The sequence below is a fragment of the Scyliorhinus torazame genome, chromosome 16 (assembly GCF_047496885.1).
Source record: "Scyliorhinus torazame isolate Kashiwa2021f chromosome 16, sScyTor2.1, whole genome shotgun sequence".
Taxonomy (NCBI): domain Eukaryota; kingdom Metazoa; phylum Chordata; class Chondrichthyes; order Carcharhiniformes; family Scyliorhinidae; genus Scyliorhinus; species Scyliorhinus torazame.
The window spans coordinates 198723307-198743243 of record NC_092722.1 but is presented as its reverse complement, the minus strand read 5'-3'; the positions used below and the strand labels follow the sequence as shown (position 1 = coordinate 198743243).

Here is a 19937-nt window from a genome sequence, read left to right as displayed (position 1 = left end):
TTGCTCACACTTCAATCTTTTTCTTCCTCCTGCCCCAAATTTGTGCTTTCTTGTTTGTTTCTTCTAGCTTTGCCCTTGGTTTGTACATTGCACTTGTCCCTACCTTTCTATTACACTGTCCACCCTCATCTGCACTTTCTCTCCCTGCTTCCTATTTAGGTGCATTTATCTCTCTTCTTCCTGTGCTCTTGGCTCTGTTCCCTGAACTGTTCTTTGTCCTTCAGATGCCTCATGAGTCGACCGTGGAGCACAGCCATGTTGACATCAATGATGTTGAGTCTCCAATGGCAACTCGCAACCGCTCAACGAGCTCTATGGATATTAAAGACGCTGAGTATAAACGACACCATCTGACCCGGTCAGTCAGCGAGATCAAACCCCCAAACCTTTTCCCACAAACTCCACAAGAAATTACGCACTGCCATGATGAAGATGATGATGAAGAGGAGGAGGAAGAATAAAAAGAAAATGAAACTCCCTGATCCTGCCCCCATCCATGGAAGTGAGAAACGGTTTAAAGTATGTAAGGTTGAAGATTAGTGATCTGGTTCAGAGTGGAGAGACTATTGTGAAATACTCAACAGATTCCGAGGGACTTTTATTTGGCTCAGTCCTGTAAATTTGTGAAAAGAAAAAATATTGAAACTTTTTCCATGTTTTTGTGTGACTTATGCAAATGATTTTAATCACAATCACAAGTCAGAAGTTTGCATTGAATACAAGAAATTATGGACATTGAAGACTGAGCTGAATAAAGTGATACATCTGTGATGGTGTTGGATGTTTCACTAATGATAGTTCTTTGAAAGTGAAGCAATTGCAGAATTCAGATTGTGATTTCTCAGCTTTTGTCTTAGCACAGCCTGAGAATCTGACCACACCTGCAACATGTTTCCAGCTCCTCCTAACCTGGGTTTTTCCATCGATCCGTCCTTTGGTTCTGATGTGCTTTACTCTTATATTTTCATTGCAGTTTGGATGCTCAGATCCCAAACTATGGAATTTGTGTGCGCAAGATAGGACCTCAATTAGAGGAATTTATACATTAATTTTCATCAAAGCACAAACTCGATTCTGCTGACCCTGGACTACAGGAGCAGCTGTGGAGGCAGAGTTGGAAAGGGGTTGAAAAATGAGGCAATGGTGAGGCTGCCTCTGTTGTACAAAAGGTGAGTGGGCGGTGGATGCTTGTATGTCTTGTTACCTGACTCTTCAATACAAAGCAGCAAGAGTTGTGACGCCTAATTCTTTATGAAATCCCTTGCCCAATGTTATTGTTCCTACTTTTTGCAACTTACACTTCCCATTTGGGATTTTGACAGTTCTGGGCTGGATTCTCCGCTGTCGGGATCCTCCGTTACGCCGGCAGCCTGGGGACTTCCCAATGGGAAACCCCATTGGCCAGCTGATAAGAGGAGAATCCCGGGGGCACGCTGCACCAGACATCTGGTGTGGCGGGACAAAGAATCCCGCCCATGCACTGAATATGAGGAACCAGAGTACAGCTTCCTCTTCAGGGTCACTCTTCCTACAATGGCTTGGTTCAAGGACTGATCAGATGTTGAACTGGCTCTTTCTCTTAGTTGAAAAAAAAAATCATGTTTGATTGGGTTGTAATTGCCCAGGGAGTGTTTGATATGATATAAAGTACATTGAATCTGACACCATCCAGGACAAAGTTTGTTTGATTGGTATCCTAGCCACCATCTTAACTACTTAGTCCCTTCACTAGTGCAGTATGGTAACAGTAACTCTACTCGATGCACTTTGCAACTCCCCAAGCCTCCTTTAGTAACAGCTTCCTAACCGATGCCCTCTACCACTTAGGAAACAAAAGGGCAACAGTCACATGGTGGTACAGTGGTTAGCACTGCTGCATCACAGCACCAGGGACCCGAGTTCAATTTCAACCTTGGGCATCTGTGGAGTTTGCAATTCTCTCCACGTCTGTGTGGGTTTTCTCCACTGTCCAAATATGTGCAGGTTAGGTGGATTGGTCATGATAAATTGTCCCTCAGTGTCCACGGATGTGTGGGTTAAGTGGGGTGGCAGAAATGGCAGGAGCCTGGTTAAGGTGCTCTTTCAGAGGGCTGGTGCTGACTCGATGGGATGAATGGTCGTCTTTTGCACTGTAAGGATTCTATGAAAGTTCCCCTCCTTCAATTGCCTGGATTTGCTTGAACTTCTAGATTTGACTTAAGACTGCTCATTTTAATCAATCTGATGCTAGGTGGAGCAAACGGTTGTTTTAATGATGTTGGGGGATTAAGCACATAAATGACCAAGAATAGTGACTAGTGGCAGAGTTGGGTTATTTTATATATTTAATATTACTTTCACTTTTAATTGTTTCTTAAAACAGTTTATGATACAGTATTCATTTTCTTTGGGCACTGGGCCTGAAGTTCTGATCCTGGCTGGCCTGGGGAACTGCTGTTCTTGGGCTCATCCCACATTCCCCTTTCTCTGAGACTGCCAGCTATCCAGTTGATCATGTTCATGCGACATGTGGTTTGGATCATTATTTCAGCTCAGCTTTGATTATCCCTGAAACAACCACTTTGCCTGGAAGGTGCAGTGTGAACTCCACAGGCTGGAGCAGTTGGTCCTGTTTTCCTTAAGAGCCTGAGTACTGAGTCTGTGGCCTTATTTCAGTCCACCCATTTTCTGCCATTAGTTGGAGATGATTATGTTGTCTCCTGATTTCATGTTTTTTTTAAATCTCTGACCGAATAATTTGTTTTGCTACAGTTTGACCTGACCTGCTACCCCTTTGTCTGTCTGTCAGGAGAGCTTTCAGTTATCCATACAGAAATATGTTTACTGTTCAATGTAAGCAATTGGTGGCAGCATCAACGTTTATCAGGCAAGGCAGCTCTTGGCTGGTGAGTTTTACAGGTGTGCCAATCCAGGTTTCACCCAACCAATCGCAGATGATATTGTTGTAACAGAATGTGGCCTGGAAGAAGTGGGCATTTGCTCATTATTTCTGAAAGCCTTCGTAGTGGGGCCGGACAACTGAAGCAGTTTGACCAGCGGTGGAATTCTACCTGAGGAAGGAACTTCAATTCCCAACGTCAGAATCCTACACCGCTCCAGTTACTTAAAGAATCGGAATTCTGTGGCTGCAGTTGACCTGTATCTGTGCTGTAAACTCACGCAATCCTGGCACTATATAGATAATGTGAGGGGCCAGACTGCTCCGTCTCAGTACCGATAGAATATCACACTTATCTGTCCAATCCAGCAAAACATGAGCTTCACTGATTTTTAAAACTTGGAAAATAGATTTTATGAAAAATAAAGTGTGTATTGGAATTATTTGGGTGGGGCAGGTGTGATTTATCCTGAGTTATAGTCCAGGTCCAGCACACAATATAGATGCACAAACTGAGGACTCAATAAAAAGCCTTTCTGTTCAACTGTAAAATGTATATTGTTCCTAATCCGGTTTGTAAAATAAAAGGATGAAACCATTGATTGTAATTATTATTAGAAAATGCGAGCAGGATACTCCGGACTGGGTATAAAAGAACTTGTTCTACAACAGCTGTGTGAACTGTCAGCATTTTTCACACGCACTCCTTACCCCTGTGATGCTGGGAGTGTGGAATAGGAGCACTACACAGCAACGGAGGGTTGTGAGGGGCACATTGCCAGCACTTATTCTTCTGCTCTGGAAAGGAGAGAAAGATTGTAGGACGCCTAATCTAGAAACCATATGTGAGAAACAACTTGGTGAGGTAATATATGTATAGTCTGCATAATAACAAAACTAGCAAAACTATAAAACATTATATATTATACATTACATAAATACATGGACAGCAATATTAAAAAAAGATTTTAAGACATTCACTCAGTACAAAATTCAACACATTCACTTCAGTTACTGAAGACTCAATAATTTGCTACGGTTTTTGGAAATGGGAGGGGTATTAGCACTTATTCTCTAACCATAGAGATTTCACAGCCTTAATCTCCAGTATCTAACACCCACGGCATTGTTGTCGGTGTAACTTAACTGTTACCTGAAAATGTTTGGAAAATCATTCCAGCCGTCATCAACATATTGTATCGATCAGCAGCCAACTTAACAGAAGCCTGCAAGCTCCTCATCTGCTCTAAGCACAACGGGACACGGTACAGGGAGCTGCATCGCTTGCTTACCCACGTCCAGCAAGAGTGACAGGGTACAGGATCATCATTCACTTGCTGCTGTGAAACTGGAGGTCCGACCTGCTCTCCTACAGTCTGAGTTAGTTGCAGTAGTAAATGTCACATATAACAGGGTTTAAATGATAGTGTCAGTAACAGACACACTATTTTTAAAAAAGCAAGGAATTAGCTAGAATTTGCTCAACATGAACAAATGTGAACTTATAAAAGCTGTGAAAGATCAGCAAGAAAAAAAAATTTAATAAATGGGATTTTGTCTGTTTAATGCTTTTATCCAGATAACCGATGACCCTTAACCTCCTGTGCATTCAGCTTCACCTCTTTCTTAACCCCACTGTGTTCTCCATCCTGATGGGCTGACGACTCAAATATTTTATTTCTAGACAGCAGTTCACCTTGGGCAGAGCTGGAGGCCGCAGAGGAGTTACTCTCGGTCTCTCGTCTAAAGGTTACTATTAGATCCTGTTGGAGTATCTGGGATACAAACAGGACCAGGAAGCGAGTAGTACATGATAGGAATACACTAAGGGACTGAAATAGCAACACAGTTTCCAGCATGCAGAGTGGCTCAGGCACACAAAAACAAATGGAGGTGAGGCAGTTACCAAACATCACCCACGTTTTGACATGTGCCAGCCCCAAAACTCCTGTCATTGAATCTCCAATCCTCTCACTTTGCTGAGCCTCCAGACCAAGGACCTATTAGACCTGTTGGAGTTTGATGATGATGAATGATTTGTGATATACTGACATAAGTAATTACAAAATAATAATTGACTGAAATAAATTCATTTCAAGTCAGCAGCTTAAGCCCAACCAGTTACAGTCTAATTTTTTAGTTACTCAGTACCTTTCAGCTACTTGCAATTCCTACTCTCTCCACCCCAAAGACCAGCCTGTTTGTGTTGTGTGCACCCAAACATAGCCCAGGAGATGTTCCCCTTTACCTGATCCATAGCTTGGCCACACTGTTAGACGAGGCAGCATTATCACAAATTATACAGGTTCATGTTCAGTCTGTTACCACAGGATATTAAAGCTACTAGTCATTCTAAACAGCCAATATTTCAGTTCCAGTGAGCACAATTAGTGGTCTTATGGCTCTCGCAGAGATCTCCACACTTTCACATTTTACGGAGAGATTTTGAAGAAGGTTGAACTACATGGCCGATTCCCTCGTTGAAACGGAGATAATTCGGTTCACTCCAAGGGGTTCCTGCTTTTCAAAAAGATAAACATGCATCAGCCAGAAGCACTCCCTCAGCACTGTGCCTCCGACAGTGCGGCACTGCCTCAGCACTGCCTCCGACAGTGCGGCACTCCCTCAGCACTGTGCCTCCAACAGTGCGGCACCCCCTCAGCACTGTGCCTCTGACACTGCGGCACTCCCTCAGCACTGTGCCTCAGACAGAGTGGCACTCCCTCAACAATGCCCTGGATTGTTAAATTTTATTATGCATTCATTCAGTAAGTTTAATATTTTGCTCTGATATGAACATACAGTGCAGAAGGAGGCCATTCGGCCCATCGAGTCTGCACCGACCCACATTAAGCCCTCACTTCCACCCTATCCCTGTAACCCAATAACCCCTCCTAACCGTTTTGGACACTAAGGGCAATTTAGCATGGCCAATCCACCTAACCTGCTCGTCTTTGAACTGTGGGAGGAAACCCACGCAGACACGGGGAGAACGTGCAGACTCCGCACTGACAGTGACCCAGCGGGGAATTGAACCTGGGACCCTGGCGCTGTGAAGCCATAGTGCTATCCACTTGTGCTACCCGATATGTTTTTCATCTTCCTGTTTCTTGCTCTGTATCGGACTTACTGTGGCCTCTGTCTCAATTGTGTGCTGTCTAATTTTATTGTGGCCTCAGTTTGGGTGTCCAATGTCATTCCTCAGGTTTTCCTTCATTGTGAATGCCCTCATTAAGACATCGGAGCAGAATTAGGCCACTCGGCCCATCGAGTCTGCTCCGCCATTCAATCATGGCTGATATTTTCTCATCTCCCCATAACCCCTGATCCCCTTATTAATCAAGAACCTATCTATCTCTGTCTTAAAGACACTCAGTGATTTGGCCTCCACAGCCTTCTGCGGCAAAGAGTTCCACAGGTTCACCACCCACTGGCTGAAGAAATTCCTCCTCATCTCAGTTTTAAAGGATCGCCCCTTCAGTCTGAGATTGTGAACCCTGGTTCTAGTTTTTCCTACAAGTGGAAACATTCTCTCCATGTCCACTCTATCCAGGCCTCGCAGTATCCTGTAAGTTTCAATAAGATCCCTCCTCATTCTTCTAAACTCCAACGAGTACAAACCCAGAGTCCTCAAACGTCCCTCATATGACAAGCTCTTCATTCCAGGGATCATTCTTGTGAACCTCCTCTGGACCCTTTAGTCCAGCACATCCTTCCTCAGATACAGGGCCCAAAACTGCTCACAATACTCCAAATGGGGTCGGACCAGAGCCTTATACAGCCTCAGAATTACATCCCTGCTCTTGTATTCTAGCCCTCTCGACATGAGTGCTAACTCAGATCTGGGTTTTTCATTGAGACACTTTGGTCAGCTTTGGATCTGGTTTTGCAAGAGCATGGGGGCAATGAGTTATTTTGTTTTGATTGGGGGATGTGTGACCCATCAAAAATTTTAAAGCCGTGAAATATTTTAAAAGCTAACAGGGCATTAAAAAATGAGAAAAAACTGACCTGGGCCTGTCATCAGGGGCTGGAGACGCACAACAGTGGACGGAGAAATGGAAAATCCCTGCATTGAGGGAGTGCTCAGTGAGTTAGCACTCACTACCAGCTTCTGGACCACTGAGCTCAATGGTACCGACTCTGCAACTAACTCAGCATAGTCCAGAGTTTCTCCAGAGACCCATAGTGACAGATGGAGAAACGTGGGGAAATGGCATGAAGATCATCTTTAGGACATCCCCTGAATACTCCTCAACTTCAGTTCCTGCTCCCATGATGAAGAAGATGTGTGGAGGTTCAATGCTCCAAGTAATCAGACCCCATAACATTGTAGCTCATTCCCAGGACAATCATCTGAACATATATCCCCCTAGCTGAGCATCAGGACTTCTGTTCAGTGACACATCACAAATCCTGTGATCCACTTGCCTCATGCACAGGCCGCATCCATGAAGCAGAGTTTACACAATAGAATCAGCCCATCATGTCTTTTCTGATAGAATAATGAAACCTAAGGCCACTGTTACATTCTGGAACAGATTATTTTACCGTCTGCTCCGGAAGCAGATTCAATCTACCAAAGAGCCGAATGGCCTCTTTCTGAGCTGTCTCATTCTATATTTTTGGGTCCAATTTTCAAGGCAAAGATGCACTGCTTTCTACGACAACCATTCCATGCCATATATTCCATACTCCAACGGATTAACTAGGTTTTCCCATCCTGGTAAAGCTATACGTACCCTCTCTATAGTTTGAGGAAGATGGCTAACTGAACATTTACTGCTGATTTTAGGCAAATGCCTCTTTCTGATCAGGTATTCAGAACAAAGACTGGTACAACCATCAGTCTCACAATGGAATCAAGAATCAAACTAAACACATTACCTTCCTGCTGCTGAGGATTTCATCTGTGGATTTTGATCGGATGCGAGTGAAATGCAGTGCTGGTGATTCTGCACACTTCTGAAACTGCAAAGAACATAGAGTGAGGCAGGCACTGGGTTTGAAAAACTCCACTCCTGTATCAGCTTCAGCTGAATAATCAGTCTTTCAGAATATGACCAACTGCAAGAAACATTCAACACACTCCTGTGTCATATCTCTGAACATGCTTCAGAGACACACTATGGCATACAGTCCATGCATGTTACCCCAGCGTGATCCCAGAACCAAGGCAGCTCCCCGTCGCCGCTCTGTTGTTGGTGACAATTCATTCCGATCATGGAACTGACCTGAATGAACCCATTTTTACTCCAATTCAAAATCCCAGTGTTTGCAAATGTAAAAAAAATCTGAACCAACAGATTCCAAACCAACAAATAGCAATGAAAGTTGAGGGTGCCCAGTCTCACCTGCTTCAGGTTCTCCTCATCACCCACTTGGGAGCGTCCACCGTTTTGACTTTCTGTGTCTGCTGTCAGGACTTTGTTCTTTCTTTCAGTGATAGTCTGACCACCCAAAACTTTACGCTGTTGAAGACAGAAGAAACTCTCTATGATTTGAACACTAACTCCAGATCCAAGCAGTCTATTCGTACATGCTGCAAAGGGAAAATCATGATCCTCGCATAAAATGTGAGAGGACGTAGAGTAATAGTTACATAATCGACTCCATGCACTGTACCCCGGCTCCCCCATTCAAATTTGTGAAACTAAATGCCTCCTCAACACAATTTTGTAAACTTTGTTCAAAGTAGTTAACAAAGCAGATGGGATCTTGGGCTTCATAAAGACATTGAGAACAAAATCAGGGAGGTTATGCTGAACATTTATAAAACTCTGGTTAGGTCCCAACTAGAATATCATGTCCAGTTCGGGTCACTACACTTCAGGAAGGAGGTGAGGGTCTTTGAGAGGGTGCGGAGGGAGTTTTGGTTCCAGGATGAGGGTACGTTAGCTCCAAGGTTCGGTTGGAGCAGCTGGAGTCGTTCTCCTTGGAACAAGGATAAAGAACTTCTTTTAAAACGCAGCAAAGATCGTGTTGCTCATGAGGGTGATGGAAGCAGAGGCAGAAAATGGATTTAAATGGAAATTGGATGGCAATAAACCGGCCAAGTTACAGGAAGAGAGCAGGGGGTTGGGACTGACTGGATTGCTTGACAGACAAGTGGTCTTCCTTGGTGCTGTAGTCACTCGGACTTCATTGGCACTTTCTGTCTCGTGAGATGATGGTTTGCACCCTGGTAGTCAACTCTGTGGGGAACATCACCAAATTTGCACTTTCTGCAGAGGACGACAGTGGGCTGAAAAAGTGCAGGATTCGCTGGCCGCTGTTTTCTCTGGGCCCCCATCTCAGCCTTGTGTTTCTGCCCGTCTCTTCCAGTGTCTTTCCAAACAGTCAGCCTCCAGAGGTCACAGCTGTCAGTAACTCTTCCAGTTGCCAGTGTGAGTATTTGCTATCTTCATATCTTGCAGGAGGAATGAATGTTCAGGAGGTCGTGACCCAGTGGCCAGTTCACCAGACAGAAGGTATTTAGCTATATGCCTGTCATCCATCCAATTAATGTGCGGAGCTTGCCCTGGTGTTGTTAGCTTAATAATAATTGTATGCTGATGGAATTAGCATGCTCCAGGACCTGAACTGAAGACCTTATCCCGCCAAGAGCTGCTTTTAATATATCTAAGGCAGCAAAGGTGGAAACTCTTCAGCCGTTTCTCCTGCTTGGCCTACGCTGCCCAGGTCTCACCACTGCAGAGGAGTGTGGTGAGGTCACAGGCTTGGTAGACTCACAGTTTGGTGTTCCCAGTCAGGTTGCTGTTGCTCTACACCAGTGTGTTTCAAACTTTTTTCCCGGGGATCCCTTTTTGCCAACCTTCGGGATCCACGCTGGTAATTATCCCTCTCTGGATCTGTAAAGACTTAATTACCAGAAACTGCACGCATTCAAAGTATCGTCTTGCATCTTTGACTTTGTCTATATATATGTTTCTGGAACCTACCTCTTCATTCACCTGAGGAAGGAGCAGTGCTCCGAAACTAGTGATTTGAAACAAACCTGTTGGACTTTAACCTGGTGTTGTAAGGCTTCTTACTGTGGTCACCGGCATCTTCACATCATGAAGAAGGGGTGTAAGGGCGGTCCTTGCAACTACAGGCCCGTTAGTTTAAACATCAGTGTTGTAATCCATAATCAGAGAAAGAAATTACAGAAAAAAAACCAAGTAAACTAAGGAGCACAAGCATGGATTTATTAAAGCAGACTCGGCTTGACTAATTTTGTGTTTTTTTGATGAAGCATTAGAGAAGGTTGTTGAAGGAAATGCGGTGGATGTTGTTCATATGGATTTTAATAAATCATTTGACAAAGTTCCACATAAAAGATTAGTTTCCAAAACAGAGACTCATGGAAAGAAGGGTCAGCGTCGAATTGGATATAAAAGGCTAAAGAAATGAAAATGAGTTGTGGCAGATGGTTGTTTTCAGACTGGAAGGTGACCTCTACCACCTCGAGGGCAGCAGGCTCTAGAACACTACCACCTGCAATTTATGATGAGTAATAAATGCTGGCCTTCGTCAACTTCTGTAGCAATCCCTAAGACTGAGATGATTGACTGCCAACCATCAGAACCATCTTCCTTTGTGCCAGGTATGGCTCCAACCACCAGATAGTTTCCCCTCAATTCCCATTGACTTCAGCTTTGTTAGGGCTCCTTGATGTCACACCCAGTCAAATACTGCCTTGATGTCAAGGGCAGACACAGTCACCTCACCTCTCGTGTTCAGCTCTTTGTCAATGTTTGAACCAAGGCTATAAGGTCAAGAGCCAAGTGGTTTTGACAGATTGCAAACTGAGTGTTAGTGAGCAGGTTATTGTTGAACAGCACTGGAAATGACACCTCCCATCACTTTACTGACAATTGGAGGGACTTGATGGGGTAGTAATTGGCCAGATTTGGTTTGCTATGGTTTTTGTGCAGGAAATATTCTGCCAAGCTACACAACAGCCGAAGCCTAGTTCCACCCACATATGACGTGTGTACATAAACGCATGCCTAAAGTTTTTAACATGATGCAGGGATGCCTCTTGCCCGAAACCATACAGCAGGGAATCAGCTGGATGGTTGCTTCCTTTTACACTCTGGGTTGGGAGTGAGGTGGACTATGTTTTAATCCCAGGTTATTTGCTACAGCTTCATGCCCCACTTACCTTAATGCGGCCTCCAAAAGACTTGGAGCGCACGTGTTTCTGGTGTTTTGGCGAAATGAATCCTTCAGGCGTACCGACCACCGAGCTTTTATGAAACTGCAAGAGGACAAAGAGAAAGGATGGTGTGAAATAGAGAACTGAAAGGAGACAGTGGAATATCACATTGTGCAGGAAAGCTGTTCACCTGACTCTTCACTAGATGCCCTGAAAGTGCTGTAAGTGTACTCAACAATGGAGCATCCACAACTCTGAGGAACTGATTCTTAAAGTGCATCAGTGAGGGAGGTCCAGGTGGCCCATTAACTGCTCGAAAATGTAAATCATTGACCTGCAATGCCACAGCCGAGGACAAAACCAAAGATAATTCCAAAGATTTACAAAATTCAGAGTGAAGAAATATTTCAGGCTGCAAAACACAAAGCAGCAATTTTCTTATCTTTCAGCTTTCCAAAGTCCTGTGTTTTATCCACTCTGACAAAATGGCAACAGCCTTCCCCACATTGAGGGGGACCCCCCACATTAACAAATTTTGTTTCCGTGACTTCCAGAGACTGGGTATTAGAAGCACCTCGCCTTGCAATCCCTCACTAGTTGATTCTTGTTGCATGAACCTACAAGGAGTACTTGCCGGTACATTAAATGTGAAGCCAAGTCCATCCCTGCTCTCACCATCATTAACACACACTTTCCACCTGAAATCACTGGGAAATAATCAGAAATTGGGGCCTGACTGATTTGATCCCCTCTCCTTAGCCAAAATCCTAAACTCATCTGGTCAAATGACTAACCCAGCAAAAGCAACAACAGCTGATAAAAGCCATTCATTTCTAGGCCTTCCTGACTTGTTCACCAAATAGAGGAACTGCAGTAGGATCAACACCTCCAAACACCCTTACCTGTCTCACCAGCCTCTTCTTCTTGGCTGAGTCAGGCATATTACTGACATGTTTAAAGAGCTCCTTCAGGGCCTCCTCTGTATGTTGCTGTGTTTCCTCCTTGGAACTCAATACAGAGTGCAGCATGTTCCGCTTTGCAGACTTACTGATCAGTAAATCTGGGCAATCTGGAGCTGGCAGCAAATCCAGATCATCCTGAACAGAAAGAGAAATCCAAATATCCCAGCAAATATTAGAAAACAATCCACAAACAAAAATATAGAACACAGGAACTCGTTCAGCACATGTAGCCACTCATTTATTCTCCTTCCACAGACCCGGTACATTCACAAATCACAAAATCTAACCATTTATTTAAACACTCCCCACATCCCATGCATGAACTCCCTGTTACTGACTCCAGGCACCCATTTAAACTCCTTCCATACTTAATGATGTGAATGAACAGAGACACCCCATAGGTTCAAATACTCAAATCCCTGGAATTGAAAGCCTGAACGTCCATCAGGATTCAGAAAATTGTAGACAAAACTTGGAAGTACTGTGAAACGCGAGGAGGATGGTGATAAACGTCAAGAGAACAGAGACAGAGGGCGGCATGTGACGCAGTGGTTAGCACTGGGACTGCGGCGCTGAGGATCCGGGTTCGAATCCCGGCTCTGGGTCACTGTCCGTGTGGAGTTTGCACATTCTCCCTGTGTTTGTGTGGGTTTCACCCCCACAACCCCAAAGATGTGCAGGTTAGGTGGATTGGCCACACTAAATTGCCCCTTAATTGGAAAAAAATATATATAATTGGGTACTCCAAATTTATTTATTTTTTAAAAAGAAAAAAAAGAGAACAGAGGTTGGTGGAACAGGCAGACATGTGGCAGATTAAATTTAATCGAGAGGAGTGCAAGGTGATTCACTTTACAAGAACAAATGTGCCGACTGATGGGTACAATTCTAAAGGAGGTGCAGGAGCAGAGAGACCTTTGGGTGAACGTGCACAAATAATGAAGTTGGCAGGGGAGGTTGAGAAAGTGGTTTATAAAGCATATATTGATAACAATAATCTTTATTAGCCTGGGCTTTAGAAATAAGAGTACAAAAGCAGGAGGATTATGTTAAACATGCATAAAATGTTGATTCAGCCTCAAGAGGATTGTGTCTAGTTCTGAGCACCACACGTTTTGTCTCTATACCACCCCAAGGAATATTTTTTTGCCTCTTGATGTTTAACTCCACCCAGACAGATTCCACACCATCGGTTCTAAAATCTTTCCTCAATATTGTATCAATATCTTATTTAATCAACAATGCAACTACACCACAGTTTCCTTTTTGTCTGTCCTTCCTAATAACTGAATAGCCCTCAAAGTTTAGTTCCCGTCCTTGTTCATGTTGGAGCCATGTCTCCATAATCCCAACTATATCATATCCCTTTACATCTATCTGCGCAAATTATTCATACATTTTACTTTGAATGTTCCACACGTTCAGGTACAAAACCTTAAGGCTAGTCGTTTTAACGTTCCTTGTCCTGTCCCTACTATTTTTTAGTTTCATTATCTGCTACAGGCCTTGATTTCTCTGTCTATCACTTTTATTCCCCTTGCTGTCTTTATCTCTTGTTTTTGATTTCCCCTGCTCTGAATCCTTATAGGTTCCCAATTCCACATTCAACCCATCCTCGACAGTCAAAAGTTATCGACCTCTGCCGTCAAATTATTCAATGATCCTGCCTCCACTGCTCTCAGGGGAACAGAGTTGCAAAGATTCCCAAACATCAGAGAAAAAGTTTCTTCTCATCTCGCTCTTAAATGGGAACCTCAGTTCTAGTCTCTCCCACTGGTTGGATCGGATGTGTTTATTATCACGTGTACTGAGGTGAAAAGTATTGTTGAGCGTACAGTTCAGACAGATCATACCGAACGTGAAAAAATACATAGGGCAAACATAAAATACACAATATAAATACAGACACAGGCATCGGGTGAAGCATACAGGAGTGTAGTACTGGATAAAAGCAAATTACTGCGGATGCTGGAATCTGAAACCAAAGAGAAAATGCTGGAAAATCTCAGGTGGTCGATTTCAGCGGGAGCGGTGCGCAAGTGATTTCTGGGAGGTAAGTTTCTCCTTAAAAAAAAAAACACTTCTTTTCTGTTTTATTTTTTTCGACCCGTGGACTTCTGGGAAGACCCCCCCCCCCCGCCAACCAATAAATTCTGGTGGAGAGGAAACCCGAGACACTACACGTGTAGTGTCTCCCACCCGCCCTCCTCCTCTAACCTAATAATAAGATGTGGAGATGCCGGCGTTGGACTGGGGTGAGCACAGTACGAAGTCTTACAACACCAGGTTAAAGTCCAACAGGTTTGTTTCGATGTCACTAGCTTTCGGAGCGCTGCTCCTTCCTCAGGTGAATGAAGAGGTCTGTTCCAGAAACACATATATAGACAAATTCAAAGATGCCAAACAATGCTAGAATGCGAGCATTAGCAGGTGATTAAATCTTTACAGATCCAGAGATGGGGTAACCCCAGGTTAAAGAGGTGTGAATTGTATCAAGCCAGGACAGTTGGTAGGATTTCGCAGGCCAGATGGTGGGGGATGAATGTAATGCGACATGAATCCCAGGTCCCGGTTGAGGCCGCACTCATGTGTGCGGAACTTGGCTATAAGTTTCTGCTCGGCGATTCTGCGTTGTCGCGGGTCCTGAAGGCCGCCTTGGAGAACGCTTACCCGGAGATCAGAGGCTGAATGCCCTTGACTGCTGAAGTGTTCCCCGACTGGAAGGGAACATTCCTGCCTGGTGATTGTTGCGCGATGTCCGTTCATTCGTTGTCGCAGCGTCTGCATGGTCTCGCCAATGTACCACGCTTCGGGACATCCTTTACTGCAGCGTACGAGGTAGACAACGTTGGCCGAGTCGCACGAGTACGTACCACGTACCTGGTGGGTGGTGTTCTCACGTGTAATAGTGGTATCCATGTCGATGATCTGGCACGTCTTGCAGAGATTGCCATGACAGGGTTGTGTGGTGTCGTGGTCACTGTTCTGAAGACTGGGTAGTTTGCTGCAAACAATGGTTCGTTTGAGGTTGCGCGGTTGTTTGAAGGCAAGTAGTGGGGGTGTGGGGATGACCTTGGCAAGATGTTCATCGTCATCAATTCTAAAATTCTTCTAAATTCCAATGAGTACAGTCCCAGTCTACTCAACCTCTCCTCGTGATCCAACCTCTTCAGCTTTGGGATTAACCTAGTGAATCTCCTCTGCACACCCTCCAGCGCCAGTGCGTCCTTTCTCAGATAAGGAGACCAAAACTGAACACAATACTCCAGGTGTGGCCTCACTAACACCTTATACAATTGCAGCATAACCCCCCCAGTCTTAAACTCCATCCCTCTAGCAATGAAGAACAAAATTCCATTCGCCTTCTTAATCACCTGTGGCACCTGTATACCAACTTTTTGCGACTCATGCACTAGCACACCCAGGTCTCTCTGTACAGCAGCATGTTTTAATATTTTATCATTTAAATAATAATCCCTTTTGCTGTTATTCCTACCAAAATGGATAACCTCACATTTGTCAACATTGTATTCCATCTGCCAGACCCTAGCCCATTCACTTAGCCTATCCAAATCCCTCTGCAGACTTCCAGTATCCTCTGCACCTTTTGCTTTACCACTCACCTTAGTGTTGTCTGCAAACTTGGACACATTGCCCTTGGTCCCCAACTCCAAATCATCTGTGTAAATTGTGAACAATTGTGGGCCCAACACTGATCCCTGAGGTACACCACTAGCTACTGATTGCCAACCAGAGAAACACCCATTAATCCCCACTCTTTGCTTTCTATTAATTAACCAATCCTCTATCCATGCTACTACTTTCCCCTTAATGCCATGCATCTTTATCTAATGCAGCAACCATTTGTGTGGCACCTTGTCAAAGGCTTTCTGGAAATCCAGATATACCACATCCATTGGATCCCCGTTATCTACCGCACTGGTAATGTCCTCAAAAAATTCCACTAAATTAGTTAGAGGAAGAAATAGCGAGGCATCTGGATGGAAATAGTCCCATTGGGCAGACGCAGCATGGGTTCATAAAGGGCAGGTTGGTTGCCCTTTATGAACCCATGCTGCGTCTGCCCAATGGGACAATTTCCATCCAGATGCCTTGCTATTTCTTCCTTGATGATAGATTCCAGCATCTTCCCTACTGCCGAAGTTAGGCTCACTGGCCTATAATTACCCGCTTTCTGCCTACCTTCTTTTTTAAACAGTGGTATCACGTTTGCTAATTTCCAATCCGCCGGAACCACCCCAGAGTCTAGTGAATTTTGGTAAATTATCACTAGTGCATTTGCAATTTCCCTAACCATCTCTTTTAGCACTCTGGGATGCATTCCATCAGGGCCAGGAGACTTGTCTACCTTTAGCCCCATTAGCTTGCCCATCACTACCTCCTTAGTGATAACAATCATCTCAAGGTCCTCACCTGTCATAGCCTCATTTCCATCAGTCACTGGCATGTTATTTGTGTCTTCCACTGTGAAGACCGACCCAAAAAACCTGTTCAGTTCCTCAGCCATTTCCTCATCGCCCATTATTAAATCTCCCTTCTCATCCTCTAAAGGACCAATATTTACCTTAGCCACTCTTTTTTTGTTTTATATATTTGTAGAAACTTTTACTATCTGTTTTTATATTCTGAGCAAGTTTACTCTCATAATCTGTCTTACTCTTCTTTATAGCTTTTTTAGTAGCTTTCTGTTGCCCCCTAAAGATTTCCCAGTCCTATAGTCTCCCACTAATTTTGCCACTTTGTATGCTTTTTCCTTCAATTTGATACTCTCCCTTATTTCCTTTGATATCCACGGTCGATTTTCCCTCTTTCTACCGTCTTTCCTTTTTGTTGGTAAAAACCTTTGCTGAGCACTGTGAAAAATCGCTTGGAAGGTTCTCCACTGTTCCTCAACTGTTTCATCATAAAGTCTTTGCGCTCCCAGTCTACCTTAGCTAGCTCTTCTCTCATCGGACAGGTGGTCTGAAGTGCATTTGTTTCAATGCGAGAAGTATAACAGGTAAGGCAGATGAACTTAGAGCTTGTAATAGTACTTGGAACTATGATGTTGTTGCTATTACAGAGACTTGGTTGAGGAAGGGACACGATTGGCAGCTAAACGTTTCAGGATTTAGATGTTTCAGGCGGGATAGAGGGGGATGTAAAAGGGGTGGGTGAGTTGCATTACTGGTTAAGGATAATATCACAGCTGTACTGCGGGAGGACACCTCAGAGGGCAGCGAGGCAATATGGGAAAGCTCAGGAATAAGAAGGGTGCAGTCACAATGTTGGGGGATTAACTATAGGACTCACAACAGCTAGCGAGAGATAGAGGAGCAGATATGTAGGCAGATTTTGGAAAGGTGTAAAAGCAACAGGATTCTTGTGGTGGGTGAAAATGTGCGAGAATCACGCCGGACTTTTTCCTCAAAGGTCTGGGGTGATTCTCCGTTTTCCAGGGGGCTGGCAGAGCCCCGGCGTGCATAGCACAGCTCTGTCTGCAGGCAGGGCCCTGCTAGCCAGACCGCGCGGCCCGCAGGCGCACAGCAGCCCGTCCGTGCAGCAGCCCACCTTGGCGCGGGCGCCGTGACATGGTGGAGCCACACAGCGGGCCTGCGCGGAGGAAGGTAGGTCCCTCCCAGATCACGCGCCTGGCCATTGCTGAGGCCCCCCCCCACCCAACCAGGACTGCCACCGCGGCCGCGAGTCCCAGCTCCCGCCGGGTGGTACCACATGTAAACCATGCCAGCGGGAGTTTGGCCGGTCGACCGCAGAGAATCGCCGCGGGGGCCTGTTCCAACGTCCCCTGATCGCGCGCGCGGAACTGCCGGGTCCGCAGAGAATTGTGGAAGCGCGTCGTGCCGGATTTCCGGCGTGAGCTGCTATTCTCTGCCCCCGCGCCAGGCGCGATTCCAGCGCGGAGGATCGGAGAATCCCGCCCCATAATTCAATAAATTTTAAGATACTGTTGGATAAAGACAATAGTCCTCGTGAAAAAGTGCTAAATTGGGGTAAGGCTAATGACAATACTAGGCTGGAACTGAAGAATCTAGATTGGGGACAGATGTTCGAGGGTAAATCAACATCTGGCACGTGGGAAGCTTTCAAATGTCAGTTGATTAGAATTCAGGACCGGAGGGTGGACAGATAATATGCGGAAACACCGGAGGAGGGACTGTACAGGGAAAGGCAAAGGCTACATGTAGAATTTGACTTGCTGACTACGGGCACTGCAGAGGCACAATGGAGGAAGGCACAGGGTGTACAGTACGAATATGGGGAGAAGGCGAGCAGGTTGCTGGCACACCAATTGAGGAAAAGGGGAGCAGCGAGGGAAATAGGGGGAGTGAGGGATGAGGAAGGAGAGATGGAGCGGGGAGCGGAGCGAGTGAATGGAGTGTTCAAGACATTTTATAAAAAAATTATATGAAGCTCAACCCCCGGATGGGAGGGAGAGAATGATGAGCTTCTTGGATCGGCTGGAATTTCCCAAGGTGGAAGAGCAGGAAAGGGTGGGACTGGGAGCACAGATTGAGGTAGAAGAAGTGGTGAAAGGAATTAGGAGCATGCAGGCGGGAAAGGCCCCGGGACCGGATGGATTCCCAGTCGAATTCTATAGAAAATATGTGGACTTGCTCGCCCCGGTATTGACGAGGACCTTTAATGAGGCAAAGGAAAGGGGACAACTGCCCCCGACTATGTCTGAAGCAACGATATCGCTTCTCTTAAAGAAGGAAAAGGACCCGCTACAATGCGGGTCCTATAGACCTATTTCCCTCCTAAATGTAGATGCCAAGATCCTGGCCAAGGTAATGGCAATGAGAATAGAGGAATGTGTCCCGGGGGTGGTACACGAGGACCAAACTGGGTTTGTGAAGGGGAGACAGCTGAACACAAATATACGGAGGCTGTTAGGGGTAATGATGATGGCCCCACCAGAGGGGGAAACGGAGATAGTAGTGGCGATAGATGCCGAGAAAGCATTTGATAGAGTGGAGTGGGATTATTTGTGGGAGGTGTTGAGGAGATTTGGTTTTGGAGAGGGGTATGTTAGATGGGTGCAGCTGTTGTATAGGGCCCCGATGGCGAGCGTGGTCACGAATGGACGGGGATCTGCATATTTTCGGCTCCATAGAGGGACAAGGCAGGGATGCCCTCTGTCCCCGTTACTGTTTGCACTGGCGATTGAGCCCCTGGCAATAGCGTTGAGGGGTTCCAAGAAGTGGAGGGGAGTACTTAGAGGAGGAGAAGAGCACCGGGTATCTTTGTATGCGGACGATTTGCTACTATACGTGGCAGACCCGGCGGAGGGGATGCCAGAAATAATGCGGATACTTATTGAGTTTGGGGATTTTTCAGGGTATAAATTGAACATGGGGAAAAGTGAGTTGTTTGTGGTGCATCCAGGGGAGCAGAGTAGAGAAATAGAGGACCTACCGTTGAGGAAGGTAACAAGGGACTTTCGTTACCTGGGGATCCAGATAGCCAAGAATTGGGGCACATTGCATAGGTTAAATTTAACGCGTTGGTGGAACAAATGGAGGAGGATTTCAAGAGATGGGGTATGGTATCCCGGTCACTGGCAGGGAGGGTGCAGGCGGTTAAGATGGTGGTCCTCCCGAGGTTCCTCTTTGTGTTTCAGTGCCTCCCGGTGGTGATCACGAAGGCTTTTTTTAAAAGGATTGAAAAGAGCATCATGGGTTTTGTGTGGGCCGGGAAGACCCCGAGAGTGAGGAAGGGATTCTTACAGCGTAGCAGGGATAGGGGGGGGCTGGCACTACTGAGCCTAAGTGAGTATTATTGGGCTGCTAATATTTCAATGGTGAATAAGTGGATGGGAGAGGAGGAGGGAGCGGAGTGGAAGAGATTAAGAGAGGGCATCCTGTAGGGAGACTAGCCTACAGGCTATGGTGACAGCCCCATTGCCGTTCTCACCGAGGAACTACACCACAAG

General features: G+C 45.4%; 2 protein-coding genes across 4 annotated transcripts in view; one reads left to right on the top strand and one right to left on the bottom strand.

Moving 5' to 3' along the window:
- nt5c2a (5'-nucleotidase, cytosolic IIa) overlaps positions 1–3476 on the top strand; it is a 149981-nt gene extending 146505 nt beyond the window's left edge. For both annotated transcript variants that reach the window (XM_072479763.1, XM_072479762.1), the window contains one exon: positions 225–3476. In XM_072479763.1, coding sequence (XP_072335864.1) covers positions 225–461 — 237 coding nt within the window. In that variant the 3' untranslated portion in view covers positions 462–3476. The remainder of the gene's footprint in view (positions 1–224) is intronic.
- Positions 3477–3782: 306 nt separating this feature from the next.
- The window catches only part of arhgap19 (Rho GTPase activating protein 19), a 64289-nt gene continuing 48134 nt past the window's right edge, over positions 3783–19937 (bottom strand). For both annotated transcript variants that reach the window (XM_072479765.1, XM_072479766.1), the window contains 5 exons: positions 11924–12118; positions 11028–11123; positions 8233–8349; positions 7766–7849; positions 3783–5395 (listed from right to left, as the gene is read on the bottom strand). In XM_072479765.1, coding sequence (XP_072335866.1) covers positions 5339–5395; positions 7766–7849; positions 8233–8349; positions 11028–11123; positions 11924–12118 — 549 coding nt within the window. In that variant the 3' untranslated portion in view covers positions 3783–5338. The remainder of the gene's footprint in view (positions 5396–7765; positions 7850–8232; positions 8350–11027; positions 11124–11923; positions 12119–19937) is intronic.